We start from the raw sequence: 15,355 nt of genomic DNA, 5'->3' as shown, positions 1-15,355 counted from the left end.
AGAGAGAGAGAGAGAGAGAGAGAGAGAGAGAGAGAGAGAGAGAGAGAGAGAGGGAAATATCCAAGTCAAGTGTCTTTGAAGTTTTCTGTCCATGAGAAGAGTTTCTGAGAATGCAGGTTCTGTCACCCCAATGGCTGATGTATCAGGGAAGGATCCCTCAAGGGTTCATTTAGATTATTTCTCTTTTAAGTTTGGTGAGAGATTTCTTACAGCAGGAAGGCTGCAGTCCCCAGGACTCAGGGAGATCAGAGGATCTGAGTTCAAATCCTCCTGATTCTGGTTACCTTCACTTTGGACAGGTCACTTAACCATCTTGAATCTCAGCTGCCTCCTCTGCAAATGAGGTGGTCACCCTAAGACAGCCTCTGAGGTTCCCATCCAGCACTGGACATATGATCCCACGACCTTGTTCTGGACCTATCATTTGTGTTCATTCAACTATCCAGTACTGTCTGAATATTTAATGTCAAATCTGTGGTGGCCAAGTTAAGGCTCTAGATACAACTGGGCATAGAAAGACCCCTCTTTTCTAAAGATTAGCCAAGGAGTCCCTAAGTGACCTCTTTATCTGCCATCTATCAGCAGATTTCTAGTCTATTTCTACTGAGGGATCTTAGTTAACGCAAGGTGTACATATACATGTAGAGATAGACATATACATGTGCATATGTGTCTATACTTACATATATACATACATGTATATCTGATATATAGACAAATTATCTACAAAGCTGGGGGCTCAACATGACCTATTTCATGGTCCTCTGCTCAATGAATAAAGTGCTAGGTCTATAGATAACTCCCTCTGTATCACAGGCAAACCACTCAGACTATTTTACTCAGTCTTCATGAGGATTTAGTTAAATCAGCTTTGCTAATAGGCTCTCCCCAAGAGTGAGTCATATGCTGTGCCTGGAGATGAGCAACTTTAATTTGTTGTGCCACATCTTGAGAAGAGTATTGGATGGTGTTTGTTTATAAAAGAGAAGTTGTGGGGCCACGTTTATTTATATTTTTTCCAAGCTTATATCAGATTAAAAAGATTTAACTGAGTTCCATGAAATCAGGCAGCAGAACTATGAAGTCATATCAGAGAAAGATTAGCCAATTTGGCTTTGGATTGGATACATTCAATTGACATCTTTTTTTATTGAATTCCAAGTGCATTGATGCAGCCTTGATGTGAAGAAATTAATGGATGAATTTGGATTTTTCAGATTAAAAAGTTAAAAGGGCAACTGGAAGAGAGACAAAAGAATGGTCAGCTAGAAAACCTGAGATCAGAAGACATCTTGGAAAATGGGACAGATATCCACGTACTTGATCTACAAAGTAAATAGTGGCTCTTCTTTGAATAAACATTGTATGTGGGTTTGAGTTGCCTTTGGGCTGTAGGAGACTTTAAAAGAGAGCCCTGGGCCACTTAGAAAAAGGCCTGGCAGTCGAGAAAGAACCCCCAAGAGTGTAACTGCTAGTGTCTTCTAGGCCAGCCAAAGCTGGATGGGTAGGAAGGTCTTATTTTATAATAACTTTTCCAAACCAGAGGCACATCCTGAGGGTACTATTATATCAAAGAGTAACCAAATTAACCTACCCCAAAAATTTGGCAACAAAAATGTAAGTAATTCACAAGAGATGGAGAACCACAAGAGATGACGTGGCAAGCAGAAGGAATTCCATGCTTGCTCACAAACTCTCTCCCATCCAGGAAATCTCTACTTAGGCAGTGTGAGGGTGTGGCCAGAGTTATGTGTGGTTTCTATAATTTGTTCAGTAAAGACAAGGGAAGCATCCCAATTTGGAGAGACCCAACTCTTTTTATTTCTTTGTACTTTGAGTCCCAGTTTTTATATTGAAAAAACAGTCTACAGATAATGGAACATGAGGAAGGCTAAGACTGAGGGGAAACAATTGTGTTTTGTGAGATTTTTAAAAATTCAAATTCCATCTTGGGGTTGAAATCTGAATTCTTAGCAACAGTCTTTGATATGCTGGTTGAGGATGTTAGTGGTGTTTTTCCCCTTTCTGGGGATGGCTTTTAGAAAGAAAACCCCTGTGCTCACAAGCACAAGTATGAGCAGAAGGGCTGGTGGCCAAGATACACAGATGCTCTTTTGGAGGCAGCTGTAGCATAGGGCAGGCAGGGAGGTGGCAGAGTGGATAGAGTACTGGGCTTCCTCTTCCTAAGTTCAAATCCAGCCTCAGACACTAAATGTGTGACCCTGGGCAAGTCACTTTTAACCCTGCTTGCCTCAGTTTTCTCATCTGTAAAATGGGCTGAAGAAGGAAATGGCAAAGCACTCTAGTATCTTTGCCAAGAAAACCCCCAAATCGTGTCATAATGAGTCAGACAATTGAAATGACTCAAAAACAATAAAATAGCATAGTGGAAAGAGGGCTTGATTTAGACTCAGGAAGACCCGGGTTCAAATCCTGCCTCTGATATGATCCTTGTGACCCTAGGCAAGTCACATCACTTCCTTGGCCTCATTGTCCCCATGTGTAAAATAACCTGGATGTCATCTGAGCTCCTGTCCAGGCACAGAGTGGGCATCCTCTGGTGCTCAAGTCCTGTTAGGTTATAGAGTCAGAGGTCAAGGTTCTCTGAATTGTCAGACTACCAAGAAACAAAAGTGTGGCCTCAGGAAGGAGGGAGGGATTGACCATTTTTAAGTTCTATGAGGTTAACACAGTTTCTTTCTTTTTTTCTGTAGGGGATGCCAACAGACAAATCAGTGACCTCAAATTTAAACTTGCAAAATCAGAGCAGGAGATAACTGCATTAGAACAGAATGTACGTGTGTGCTTCTGTCAATGGTCAGACCGATCTGAAATCACCCTGAAAGAGATGACAAAGGAAAATAGGACTGGTTTTCCTTTTTTAAAATTATATATTTTAGCAGTAAATCCATCTCCAAGAGATGGAGTATGGAGGTGGAAGTCTGGAAGCTGAGTTCTCTGGAGACCAGGGAGTGAATCCCTGATCCATTGAGCCATCGGAGGAGAAGGCTCTGGCCTCATCCCCAACAGGCACCAGCCCTTGTCTGCTCAGGTCTTCCACCTTTACTTTTCTCCTCTTCCTCAGTCCTCTCCAGCCTCTGTTGGGGGGAGGCCTCAGTGTCACCAGAACACTTGGCTACTGGGGTGGGGGTGCTGGGCCCCCCTCTACCCTGGCCAGTTATGTGAGGGAAGGCAGAACTATCTTTCCCTACCAAGTTTTAGCCAGACACATTTCCAAAGACTTTTACTAACAAAACTAATAGGAAACAGGGTTTACAGAGCACAAGTTTCAAATCCGAACTTAACATCCAACCATAGATGGATTTGGCTGGAACAGTAAAAGCTTCCTCTGCCTCCCCAGCCCTTTCTTTCTTGAGTCTCAGGGACATCATTCTTCAGTGTGCGCACGTGCATGCACACACACACACACACACACACACACACACACACACACATCATCATCATCATCATCATCATCTTTGGTGAAGACTTTGCTCTGTCACTAGCCTCAGGCTCACCAGAACCAGGAGAGCCTGACTGCTGTACTCTTCACATAGTGAGGATGATGAAGTCACTGACTCTTCTGCCTGGGAGATGATGGACCACGAGGCCTTGCCATCTCCCCTGCCTCTGTGCCCTCCAAACCCTGGCTTTCCTTTGACCAGCATATGTAGAATTCTCACAATATGCCCCAGCTAGGTTAGGATAATGATTGACTCCATATTCATGACACACTCACATCAGCTCCTCACCCCAAGACACCCTCTCAGAAGGTTTTTCCTCCTCCTTTCTAAAGTACAGAGGTGACAAATACCTTCCCCCTACATTTGCCATTCAGAATGTGTTCAGATACACAAGCTTCTCAAGCACCTTCAGAGCAGTGAAGCTCCCCATGACGTCAGCATTGGGGGTACCGTGAACTTAGATCTCGGGTTCCTGTAATTGTCAGGCAGGGTCCTGTGTAGAACTTTGCATGAGATGTGCCACATCACCAGAACAGGCCTAAGAAAATGTTCACCACACACAAGCAATAGAAGAGGCCACACACATGCCCCCTGCCCCAGTCTGGTGCCACTCACTGCCTTTGCTTTGACTATTTTCCAAAGCTCATTATGTTTGTCATTAAAACGTCAGGAGCCTCAGTTAGCTTGTAATGACTGAAGAGGAGAATCAGGAAGGACTCGTACAAGTGACTGATGCATCAGTCCATGAACATTTATCAAGTGCCAGCTTTGTGCCAGGCATTGAGAGGCACAGCACATACAATGAGTGAATCCATAAATGAAAGAAAAAGCATTTATTAAACACCATGTGTCAACTGCTGGGAATTCAGACAGACAAAGTCCCTGCTCTCATGGAGTCTACATCTCATGGGGAAGTCAGCAGATATGAGGGAGGGCACTTTGGTGCAGAAAGTGACCAGGATGGTGAGTGGGGTCATCAGAAAAAAGATTGGCACACCCTGTCCAGGGACAGTGGCAGAGACTATTTGATCATGGTTCTACAATTGGAGGGGATGGGCAGGGTTTAGAAAGGGTATACATAGGGTCATAAGGCAGTTGGCAAGAATGTTGGGGAGGGGCCAGAGAATAGGGAGTGAAGGCTGCCTGGGGTACAGCCACAAGAATGCTGAGACCCCAGGACAGAAGGTCTACAGTCTAAAGTCCATGGATAGACATATACACAGAATAAATACAAAGAGCTCCCTCCCCTCTGTGCCTTGATGATACCTTGGGTTGGTTTTTCCCCTTCAGGTAATACGGTTAGAGGGTCAAGTGTCACGCTACAAGTCAGCTGCTGAGAATGCAGAGCGAGTTGAGGATGAACTGAAAGCCGAGAAACGCAAACTCCAAAGAGAGGTGAGAGCCTCGAGGGGCCCCAAGCTCCTGGGTCAACCTTTCCAAGAAGGCTCTTCTTGGTGCATAATCATCACAACGTAGTAAATGCCATTCTTGACTTTACAAAGGAAAGCAGAGCCCTCATTCGGCACAGTAAGCACTTAGTGCTTGTTGACTGACTCACTGACCCAGGGAGAGAAGTTGGGTTACGTCCACAGTTGGGGGTGATAGAGGTGCCAGACCTGAGATTTCCTCAAAGGAGGGGGGCTCCTCATCTGCCTTGTAGACCAGTGATTATTCTGCAGTTTCTCTTAGTTGCCTGGGACACTAAGTGATGTGACCTGCCCAGGGTCACATGGCCAGCATGGGTCAGGAACAAGACTTGAACCTGGGACTTCCCATCTTATTGTACAGAAACATTAAATAAGGGTGGATGCTGTAGGTAGCTTCTGATTCTTGCTCAAAATGTGCTTTGAGGACTTGCAGATAACATGCACATCATGACCTCCAGGCAGAGTGAAAGATTTTGTGCCCAAGATCAAGGCACCAGCAATTCCTACTCTGGGTCAGATTCTGGGGCTACAGAGACCATGGTGAACCAGGTCTTACCTACCCTCAAGCAGATGACCTGTGGGAATGCTAGCTCATACAACCTTCATGGGGAGGTTGGGGCTTCAGGAGTGGTTTCTTTACCGGAGGTGATGTGCAGGCAAGGGGGATGGGGCATTCCTGTCTGGGGACCAGTAACCAGTAACAGTCCAACCTGCCTGAGTAACCAGTTGTGTGGAGGGGAACATGGTGTGAGATGCAATTTGGTAGCTAAGTGGGAGGAGATCATGCAGAGCTTTAAATGCCAAGTGAAGGTTTCATATTTGATCCTGGAAGTGATGGGGAACCACTGGAGTTTATTGAGTAGGGGTGGGGGTGGGGTTCACATGATGAGATCTTCATGTCAGTGGCTGAATGGAGGATGGACCAGAATTGGGAGGGGGGGATGTGAGGCAGGTCTTCCAGAAGCTATTGCCATAAGCCAGGCATGAGGTGAGGAGGATCCATACCAAAGGTATGGAGAGAAAAGAGTGTTTAAGAGACCTGTGATTTCCTCTAACTTGGACACCTGGGGAAACCACCAACCAGGAAAAAATAGGGTTTAACTAGCATTGAGGGAGAGACATCTCCTTCAGCTGCTAAGAATATTATTATTTCACTGAGCTCATTAGGTGATATGCAAATTTCCAAAAAGACCAGTTGACTTTCAGTTGGGCAGCTCTTTGCTTTTAATGATCAAATGGACACATATGTCTACATGTGCAGCATATATTTGTGAACATACAAAAGATCTGTTAATCTATGAGGACATTCTCTATCAATGTTGATTGCAATTTACTTGTGTCTTAGGTAAGTATTAGGGTAGATGAAAGAGACAGATAAGATAGGATGGATGGATGGATGGATGGATGGATGGATGGATAAACTAGATAGGTAGACATAGAGTAGATGGATGGATGGATGGATAGATAGACAGATTTATTAAGTACTTACTCTGTGCTAGATACTGTGCTAAAAACTAGGGGATATAAGCAAGTAAGCAAGTCTCTGGCCTCAAGGAACTTCCATTTTAATGGAGGAAGATAGAGGAGCTAGAAGGGGAAAGGGGTGGGGTGGGGCATGGCCTGAGTGGAGCCAATGGAGAAGAGGTGGGGGCGACAGTTCAAGATGAGGCAGCAAGGCCTGGGCCCAGACCAGGAAGTCTTAGAGAGCCAACATCAACCACTGGAGGACCCTAGATCATAGGGCCACACAAGTCTAAAATGTCACAGGGATGTGGACCCAGGGTTCTTGTAAGCTTGACACTCTGCCTTGAATGCCATCCCAAGGCCAACTTTCATTTCACAGATGAAGGCAGAGAGGTTAGGAGACCTAACCTGTCTGTACCTCAGTTGGCCTCTATGATTCTAATGTCCCTTAGTACCATGTTATGACTCAGTACCACCCAGGTGTCTGACTGCAAACCTGCCCTCTTTCCTCTGCATTATTAGCTGGACTGGATGGTCTCTCAGGTCCTTCCTGGCTTTAAATCTGATTGCATATATGTGTGAATGAATGAGCTTTGCCACCACTAAACATAGAGGGATTGTGTTTCTGAGTGAACCCCCTTCCCAAGTTCAGGAGTCCTGATGTGCAAGTATAGGGCTCTTGGTTGGACCTATACCAGCACGGAGCGGTGCCCTTCACACCCTAGCATCCTTTGCTCTCTCTTTTTCAGCTTCGCTCGGCACTCGATAAAACTGAGGAGCTGGAGGTAAGCAACGGTCACTTAGTGAAACGCCTGGAGAAGATGAAAGCCAATCGTAGCGCGCTCTTGTCCCAGCAGTGAGCATGGGCTAGACACGACATGGGAAGGTCCCCACTGCAGACACTGTTCTCTGAGATGCTGCTTCGTCCCATACCTTCCAGAGGAGAAAACATACCCCTGCCCATGCACATGCACACGCACCCCCACAAACACTCTCTTGTTCCATGGGGCCAGATTCTGGTCCAGCTGCGGCGCCCGCTGCTGCTCCTTCCACCTGTAACTGCCTGACTGCCAGACAGCCATGGGTGTTCTCTTTTTCATAAGCACATTGGGCATGGCCTTGGGAGGCACAGCAGCCCTTGACCGCCATTTAAAATGGCACTCGGAGGGAAGATTAAGACTTGACTTCTCTTTTTATTGCATCTTGCTGTAAATTGGGGGTGGGGTGGGGGAAGGAAGGACGATAACTTAATCTCTGAGGAGAGTGACTTAAGTAGTATTAGCCTAATTGTAAGCTTTTTCATACACAAAGCACTGTGGAGCCATAAGCCATTACCACGCAAAACTCCTTCACTGGAAACAAGAGAAGATTGTGGTCATCGTCCAAGCAAAAGTGACCTTACGAGACTCTTCACAGACAACAAAGGAAGGCTTTTGGAAGGCTTTTTTTTTTTTTTTTTGCATCAGTTCGATCATAAGAATATTTGATTTCAGAGTAAATGGGCAATAGCTTCACTGAAGATGACAGCTTTTTCTTTGTTTTATTTAATCCTTATATTGGGAATTGAAATTAACTTCTTTTAAATGATGTAATGTTGCAAAAAATTTTAAAAAGGGAATTGCAATGTTAAAAAATAAAACAATACAGTATTTATATTATCTTTGCTTTGTTCACCAGTTGTTCAGACTAAAGACCAGGATGGTTTGCTTAATAGGAATTTACATAGATTTTCAAGTCTGAAACTACACTTGGAAGAGGTCAAGCCAAAAAGCCATGGGCTGTTTACTTACAATATTTAGTTCACCAAAACTGTCCAAACAACCCTCACTTGCATTGCTTTAGAATGTTAGAGACTGAAAGCTGGTGATGAAAAAAGACATAGTGCTGTAAAGGAGCAGGGTGGCTCAATGGTTAGAGCACCAGGCTTACAGCCAGGAAGACAGTTCAGTTCCTACCTTCAGACATTTGCTAGCTGTGTGACCTTGGGCAAGTCACTTAGTCTCTGCCTCAGTTTCTTTTTCTTAAAAATGAGGTACTGGGACCTGATGACTTCTCAAGTCCCCTCCAGTTATGATCCATGATCCTGTGATTGCGTTGACAAAAGTAACAACTTTTCTTTGCTAATAATTGAACTTAGATTGTATTTTATCCATTTTTTATGAATATATTTTCCTTCTCCTATCCTTCATAGAGGCAGCATGATGTGGTGGCTAGGCTTGAAGTCAGGAAGACCTAGGTTCCAATCCCACCTCTGAGATTCTGTAGCTTTGTGGCCTTTAAGAGCTCTGTGCCTCCAGCCATCGACTGGTCTCTGGGACTTCCCTACAAATCAGAGAGAAGTTAGTTACAATCTGCATTGGTGGAGGGAGTTCCCACACTAGGAGCTTTTAACACTTCTAAGATCAGAGGTTTTTTAACTATCTCTCACAACTCTGCCAAAGTATTCTTGGCTATTTCAAACTGTCAACAAAATCATAAATCGAATATGCATACGAAACTAGGGCCAGAATTCTACCCAGTTCCCACAGCTTCTAACGAAGAGAACTGCCAAAATAAACAAGAATTCGATTCTGAGATTTCAAGCTGGAAGGGACCTCAGAGGTCATCAACTCTAACCACCTCATTTTACAGGTGAGGAAACTGAGGGTTAGGGAAATCAGCTGATTTGACCAGGGTCTTCCAGCTCAATGTGGCAGAATTCCAACCTGGCTCCTCAGGAGCCATACTTTCTACTGTATCGTGTTGCCTCTAACAAAGATGGCAGTGTGTTGTCTCTCAATGAATCCTCTATCTGGAGCTGAGAGGGACCTCAGAGGATCACCCAACCCCTTCATTTTACAGATGAGAAAACCAAGGTTCCAAGAGGAAGCCCAAGATTACACAGGTAATAATTATCAGAAGTAGGATTCGAAGCCAGCTCCTGGGACTCCACAGCCCCAGCTCTTCCCACTGGGCCTTCTGCTGCCTTTGGTCTTGTTTGCCCGCCTCCTTTCTCCTTGGTGTCAGTTTACTTAGCAATATAGGTAACATGAATACAGTTCTGGTTGTGGGTTCAATCAGCACCTCAGAGGAGTCTTCCTATACTTCCTTGTACGTTTCATGGCTGTGATTTTTTACGCCACCATGATGTTCATTCAGCACTTGCAAGTGCTTGGCACATAGTAGGCACTTAATGTTTCTTGACTGATTGATATTCCTTTACTACATTATGCTATTACTTATCAAGTCACATTCTAATTGTTGGACACGGAGGTTGTTTCTGCTTGATTTACTATGAGGATCTTTGTACCAACAGCATGTTTCTGTTGTTTTGGGGATGGAGTCCTAAGAACGAAATTTTTGAGTCAAAAGCCACAACTGATGCTGTGACTCTTACTGCCAAATTGCTTTCAAAAATTCCTGGCCCAGTGTGCAGTCCCACTGGCAAAGGATTGGAGGGGGTGGTTTTCTTCATGGCCCTGCCAACTGTGGACTTGAATCTTTTTAAAATATTTTCTGACATTCTAGTGGACTGTAAGAGAGAATCTTGAGGTTGTGTCTTTCTGATTATCTTCCAGATTTTTTAAAATAAAAATATTTAATGATCAAAAGAACAATTAAACAGGGAAGAGAGTTAAGAATTTGTATGGCATTTACTATGTACCAGGCCAGGTATGCTAAGTGCTTTTCACAAATTATTTTCTCACTTTATTCTCAGAGCAATCCTGAGAAGTATAGGTGCTATTTTTATCCCCATTTTACAAGTGAAGAAGCTGAGGCAGGCAGAGGTTAAATGACTTGCCCAGGGTCACATAGCTAGTAAGAGTTGGAGGGTAGATTTGAACTCGTCTTTCTGACTCCTGACCCAGTACACTAATCCCTGCACCACTACCTGCTTCAAGAATAGTGAATGTGTTTCTTCCGTTGCAAACTTTCCATGTGTCTCAACATTTTGGGAAAGGCCAGTTTACCAAAGAGTAGTTTTGAAAAAGTCAGCATTTCTCAACCTTCACTCCCTACACTGTCCTCTAGGAAAATTCCCATCAAGAATATAGAAACATCTCCTTCAGAACAATGCGTTGGCTTCCCGACTGGGTGTTGGGTATAGAAATATAAAAACAAAACCACCCCTGCCCTCAAGGAACTTATGTTCTACAGGACAGAAATTACAGAGAACCAGATAATTTAATTTAAAAATATACAAAACAAATATGAAGCAATTGGAGGAGGGAGGGGAACAAGAATGGCCACAAGGGAGCTAGGGTTTCAAGAGATACAGGTGAAGGAGGGAGGGCATTTGTGGCACAGGAAACAGCTTTTACAAAGGCAAGGTGACAGAGATAGAATGCTGTAAATGAGAAATGGCAAACAGGACAGCTCAGTAGGAAATTTTAGAGAATACTGGGCAATGAGTCTGGAAAGGGAGCCTGGAGTTAGATAAAGGGCTTCCACTGGCAGAAAAGTTTTATTTCACCCTAAAGGCAATAGAGATTGGGATCACAAATTGAGTTAGAGGGCGCCCTAACTGTCCAGTACAATCCCTTCATTTTACAGATGAGGATGTTGAGGCCCAGAAAGATGAGTAGCTTACCCAAGGTCAGCCAGGTCAAAAAGCCAGTATTAGAGCCCAAGTCCTTGACCCAGCTCTTACTCCTCCTGTCCGATACCTCTATCTCTGACCTAGGACTCTTGAGACTTTGAGCCAAACTCAGCACCTGATTTGGCTTTGGGTGGCTCCCTGTCTGGCATGGAGAGTGTGTCGTGGATGGTCAGTGTACACTTGGGGTGGAGCAGCTCTTTTGACTCAGTTGGGTTGATGGGGAGACCCTGGCTCCTTCCTCTGGTGCATTCAGTCTCCTCGTCCTCCTTAAACATGTCCCCATTAACCTCTGCCAGCACTTTGGTCAAACCTGGGCTTTAGGAATTCCTGCCAGTTTAACAGCCTGCAGACGATGGAGGGGGAAGAGCCTAAAAGCAGGAAATCTAATTGAGGCCATTCTAATTAGCTCCAAAGAGAGGAAGTGAGGTCCTGAACCAGAATGGTGACCTTTGAAATAAAGAGATGCAGTAGGATGCAAGAGATGGAGCCAGGCCACTCAACTTGGTCTGATGAGTCTGACTGGATTAGGGTCTAACCCATAGCCCTCAATCTTCTCCACAAGAAGAGTGTGGGATACTATCTGAGAAGCTCTGTTTCTAGGTCAACTCTCTCCCCTCATCTCCTAGGTTGGTAATCCTTCCAAAAAAAGGAAATGAGGTTGGCCTGCCATGATCTGCTCCTCCAAATTGCCATTTCCTTCCTAGATGTTCAACAATCCCCTCTTTAGTCATTTGTTCTGGAGCTTTCCTAAGGAGAGAGGTTCAGCTTACCGATCTATAGTTGTAGACTGTTATCTTCCCTTTTCTGAAAATCAATACATTAGACCTCCTGTCTGGTAGCCCTTCTCCCATTGATCATGATCTTTCATGGCAGTGGCCACTTGTCATGACTGAAGGATGTGGTTCTTCTGGACCAAGTCATTTGAATTCATCACAGGAAGCAAGTTGTTCCCCTACTGCCTTCTTACTTATCTTGGTACCAACTCCCTGGGCCTCCCTTTGTTCTAGCATTCCTAGTACAGATCATTTCTTCGGAGAAAACAAAGGAAATGAAAAGCAAGCAGCTCTGTCCTTTCTCTCTGCTGTTCGTATCCTCCCATTCATCTCCAGCAAAAGTCCCGACTCTTCTTTGATCCTTTTCCTCTCGTAAAAAGCCCTTCTTGTCTTTGCACCCCACACTCGCTCTGCCCATTCTGAGCTTTTGCTCTCCCAACAGTAATTTCATACCCTCGAATTCGTCTTCTATACGTTTTTTACATTACTTTTTTAAAGTCTCTGTTGGAGAGTACCCTGTGCATCCACAAGCCTCTCCTCCTTCCTGGCGTCGTTGCTCTTCTTGTCCTGCAGGCGGCGCTCTTGCAGAGCCGGCTCCCACTTGGCAGGTGACTCCGCGTTACAGGCCGCGCCACGTGTGGCGACACCATGGCAGCGCCTGCCCTCGAGGAGCCTCTGCCCTAGGGCTGTGTGTCACGCATGCGGGGGAGATCCCCGGCACGAGATCTCGGCGGGGAGGGCCCTGGGGTGGGCTGCGGGCCGAGGCAGGCTCTGGGAAGGGCCTGTGAAGCCGTCTGTTTTCACCAAGTTCAGGTGTGAGACGGCCCGAGGGCCCCCCAGCCCCCCCCGGGACGAAGCAGCTTCTGCGCCTGCGCTCTCGCAGCGGGCTCGGCGGGAGCCACGCTCCCTACGTCTGCGCACGTGTTGCCTGAACCGTTCCCGCCACTAGACGATTGGCGTTTACCTCGGCCAATCACGGGGTCGCGGCGCCCTCCTGGCTGCCAATGGAGGTTCGCTCCGTGCCTAGGGGGCGTGGTCAACTGCCCACGTGTTCCATCGGTCAGGATCCCCTGCGAAGGCGGCGACGGGAGGTGGTAGCCACGGCGGCAGTGGTTGGGTCGTTTCCGCGGGCACGGGCGCGGGCGCCGGGTGAGTGCCCGGGGAGGGGAAGGGAACGAGGGGGCGGGGGTGCCCCGCGAGGCCCCCTCCAGCATCCGACACCCTTCGCCCGAAGCGGTGAATCCTTTCCCCCACCCGGAACTTGCAGCCTCCAAAACCTGTAGGAACAGGCATCGCCCCACGTAACCTCCCAGGGACTGACGCGCCCCGTGCCGGACCCCTTCAGGTCCCCCCAGGATCACACACCCCGTGACTGACCCTGCCCCCATCTCTCGGAGTGGCCCCATCTAGCCTGCCCAACTGCTGCCCCCTTAGAACCTCCGGACATCTCGGGAGCCTCAACGGCCGCCCGCGCCGCCCCCACGCCTACTGCTCTCCGGGGCAACGGCCGCCACCCCTCCCCCCGTCCCCTCCCCCACCTCAGTCTCCCCCCGTCCCCTCCCCCCGTCCCCTCCCCCGCCTCAGCCTCCCCCCGTCCCCTCCCCCACCTCAGCCTCACCCCGTCCCCTCCCCCACCTCAGTCTCCCCCCGTCCCCTCCCCCACCTCAGCCTCCCCCCGTCCCCTCCCCCCGTCCCCTCCCCCGCCTCAGCCTCCCCCCTCCCCCGCCGCGCAGATGTGGCCCGGGGGCCTCGGGCTCCCCCCGCCTCTGGAGGCATGGAAGTGACCGGAGGTAGGAGGTAACGCGGCCTGGGTAGGGTCGGGGGTCCGGGGCCCCGAGCCCAGGCAGGACCCGGACACGAAGGGGGAAGAAAACCGCATCCTTGTGTTCACATCGTAGCCCCCTCGCCCCCTCTCCCTTTGGGAACGAAAGAAAACAAGCTCGTGGAAAGGGTGAAGCAGAGTCTCGGGTTTCCCCCTGCGCCCGGGGGGCCTTCCTGAAGCCCCCTCCCCTCCCTCCGGACGGCACAGGAGCCCCCCCCCCCTCTTCTGCGCCTTCAGGCCCCAGGTTCATTTAGCACCTCCTATGGGCTGGGGCACAGAAGGGACTAACGGGGAGATAGCCAAGGGACGTGGGGGCGGGGCAGAGCAGAGCCAGGGGAGGGGACGAAGCAGAAGGGTCATCACAGGGTCCGTGGGGGCTGATGAGGTCACCGAGGGGGAAGAGCAGAGGGTCCTGGGGGACCCTGGGGTCAGAGGGCTGATCAGAGAGGTGGGAGGAGAGGGGCTAAGCTGGAGGAAGGGGCCAAGCGGGGCTGGAAATGAGGAGCTGAAGCTGTAAAATGGTGGTGAAAAGATGTTGGGGGTGGGATAAGGGAGATGTCTGCCCCCCCCTCCTCGCCCCTTCCCCTTTCCCCTCCTGCAGCTTTGCTCCATACTCTGGCCTGGGATGGGGGACAGGGGGGAGATTTGGCACGTGCCTGCTGCTTGGGCTTATGACAAAGAAAGAAGTTCTCCTGGCCCAAACGTTTACCCCCTGTGACCCCAGTGGTTGGGAGCAGGAGGGATTCTGGGTGGGGGTCACAATGCCTAGGGCTCAGGAGCTAAGCTGGCCTTCCAGACCAGGCCCCCAGGGCCAAACCTAAAATTCTTAATAATCACAGGAGAAGCTTGGTCTGCCTGTCCTCAGACTGACTGACCCTGGCTGTCCTGGCCCCCTGGCCTAGAATGCTCCCCAAAACTCTGCTCAAGCCTCACCTGATGCTTTGACCTTTTAACTCCCAGGGCTCCATCTCTTGTAACTTGGCATTTGTTTGGGCTTTCCTCCAATGTTCCCTTTTTATCTCTGTATCCCCAGCACTTGGCACATAGTAGGCACTTAATAAAGACTTGTTATTACAGAATATGTACAAAATACATACAAGAGAGTTGAAGAAACTGAGGCAGACAGCCGTGAAATGATAATCGGTGTTTGAGGTTGGATTTGAACTCAGATGTGCCAGACACAGTGCCCCCTACACTGTGGGGGCTCCCCTAGCTGTCAGCAGAGGCATCTGCAAGGACACTCACTGCAAGGCTTCACATTTTAAATTGGGCCGAGTGCCAGTCTTGGATTAGCCTGGCATCTCTGCCTCTGAACCTGGGCACTTCCTAGCCTGGGCTTGTTCTTGTGAAGTGAAATCACTGTAAGACAGGCCAGTAAAAGCTCCTTCCTGTGGGAAGGTGCCACCCCTTCCCCCAGCCTGGGTACCAGATTGCTCCCAAGCTTCAGGCTTTCTGTGCCCTATTAGCCCCTCTCAAATCAAACTCAGGATCCAAAAGCTAAGGCAGTCTCCTTCCTTCCTGCTGCCTCAGGTTGCAGGGTGGCAGCGCCCCTCTCTCCCTGTGTCCCCTGTTGCATTCATCTCCTCTCTGAGGTCCCTGCCGGAGGAGTTCGGGAGGGCATGTGTCAGGGCAGGTCACGGAACCACTCTGAACCTCACTTTCCCTAGCTATAAAATGGGGATAATAATAGTACCTGCTTTCCCAAACTGTGAGAATCAAATTAGATATGGCTGTAAAATGCCTGCAAACCCTGACATGCTGAACAAGTTATTGCTGGTCTTTGATGGATTCTGTGCTGCTCTAGACAAAGTTCTCCGACACTCCAC

The 15,355-nt window shown here is 48.1% G+C and overlaps 2 protein-coding genes across 11 annotated transcripts in view; both read left to right on the top strand.

Moving 5' to 3' along the window:
• Window positions 1-8,013, top strand: part of LRRFIP1 (LRR binding FLII interacting protein 1) — a 195,748-nt gene extending 187,735 nt beyond the window's left edge. For all 6 annotated transcript variants that reach the window (XM_072640643.1, XM_072640641.1, XM_072640638.1 and 3 more), the window contains 4 exons: window positions 1,218-1,332; window positions 2,715-2,794; window positions 4,755-4,859; window positions 7,105-8,013. In XM_072640643.1, coding sequence (XP_072496744.1) covers window positions 1,218-1,332; window positions 2,715-2,794; window positions 4,755-4,859; window positions 7,105-7,215 — 411 coding nt within the window. In that variant the 3' untranslated portion in view covers window positions 7,216-8,013. The remainder of the gene's footprint in view (window positions 1-1,217; window positions 1,333-2,714; window positions 2,795-4,754; window positions 4,860-7,104) is intronic.
• Window positions 8,014-12,679: 4,666 nt separating this feature from the next.
• The window catches only part of RBM44 (RNA binding motif protein 44), a 29,252-nt gene continuing 26,576 nt past the window's right edge, over window positions 12,680-15,355 (top strand). For 2 of the 5 annotated variants that reach the window (XM_072640599.1, XM_072640597.1), the window contains exon 1: window positions 12,680-12,856. In XM_072640599.1, coding sequence (XP_072496700.1) covers window positions 12,712-12,856 — 145 coding nt within the window. In that variant the 5' untranslated portion in view covers window positions 12,680-12,711. Of the gene's footprint in view, window positions 12,857-13,409; window positions 13,505-15,355 lie in introns of those variants that run through there. The other 3 variants (XM_072640596.1, XM_072640600.1, XM_072640598.1) reach the window with 3 other exon arrangements.

Source organism: Notamacropus eugenii, chromosome 2, assembly GCF_028372415.1.
Source record: "Notamacropus eugenii isolate mMacEug1 chromosome 2, mMacEug1.pri_v2, whole genome shotgun sequence".
In the NCBI taxonomy this organism is placed as follows: Eukaryota; Metazoa; Chordata; class Mammalia; order Diprotodontia; family Macropodidae; genus Notamacropus; species Notamacropus eugenii.
Note: the sequence above shows the minus strand (reverse complement) of the source record. Positions and strands in the feature narration are given on the sequence as shown.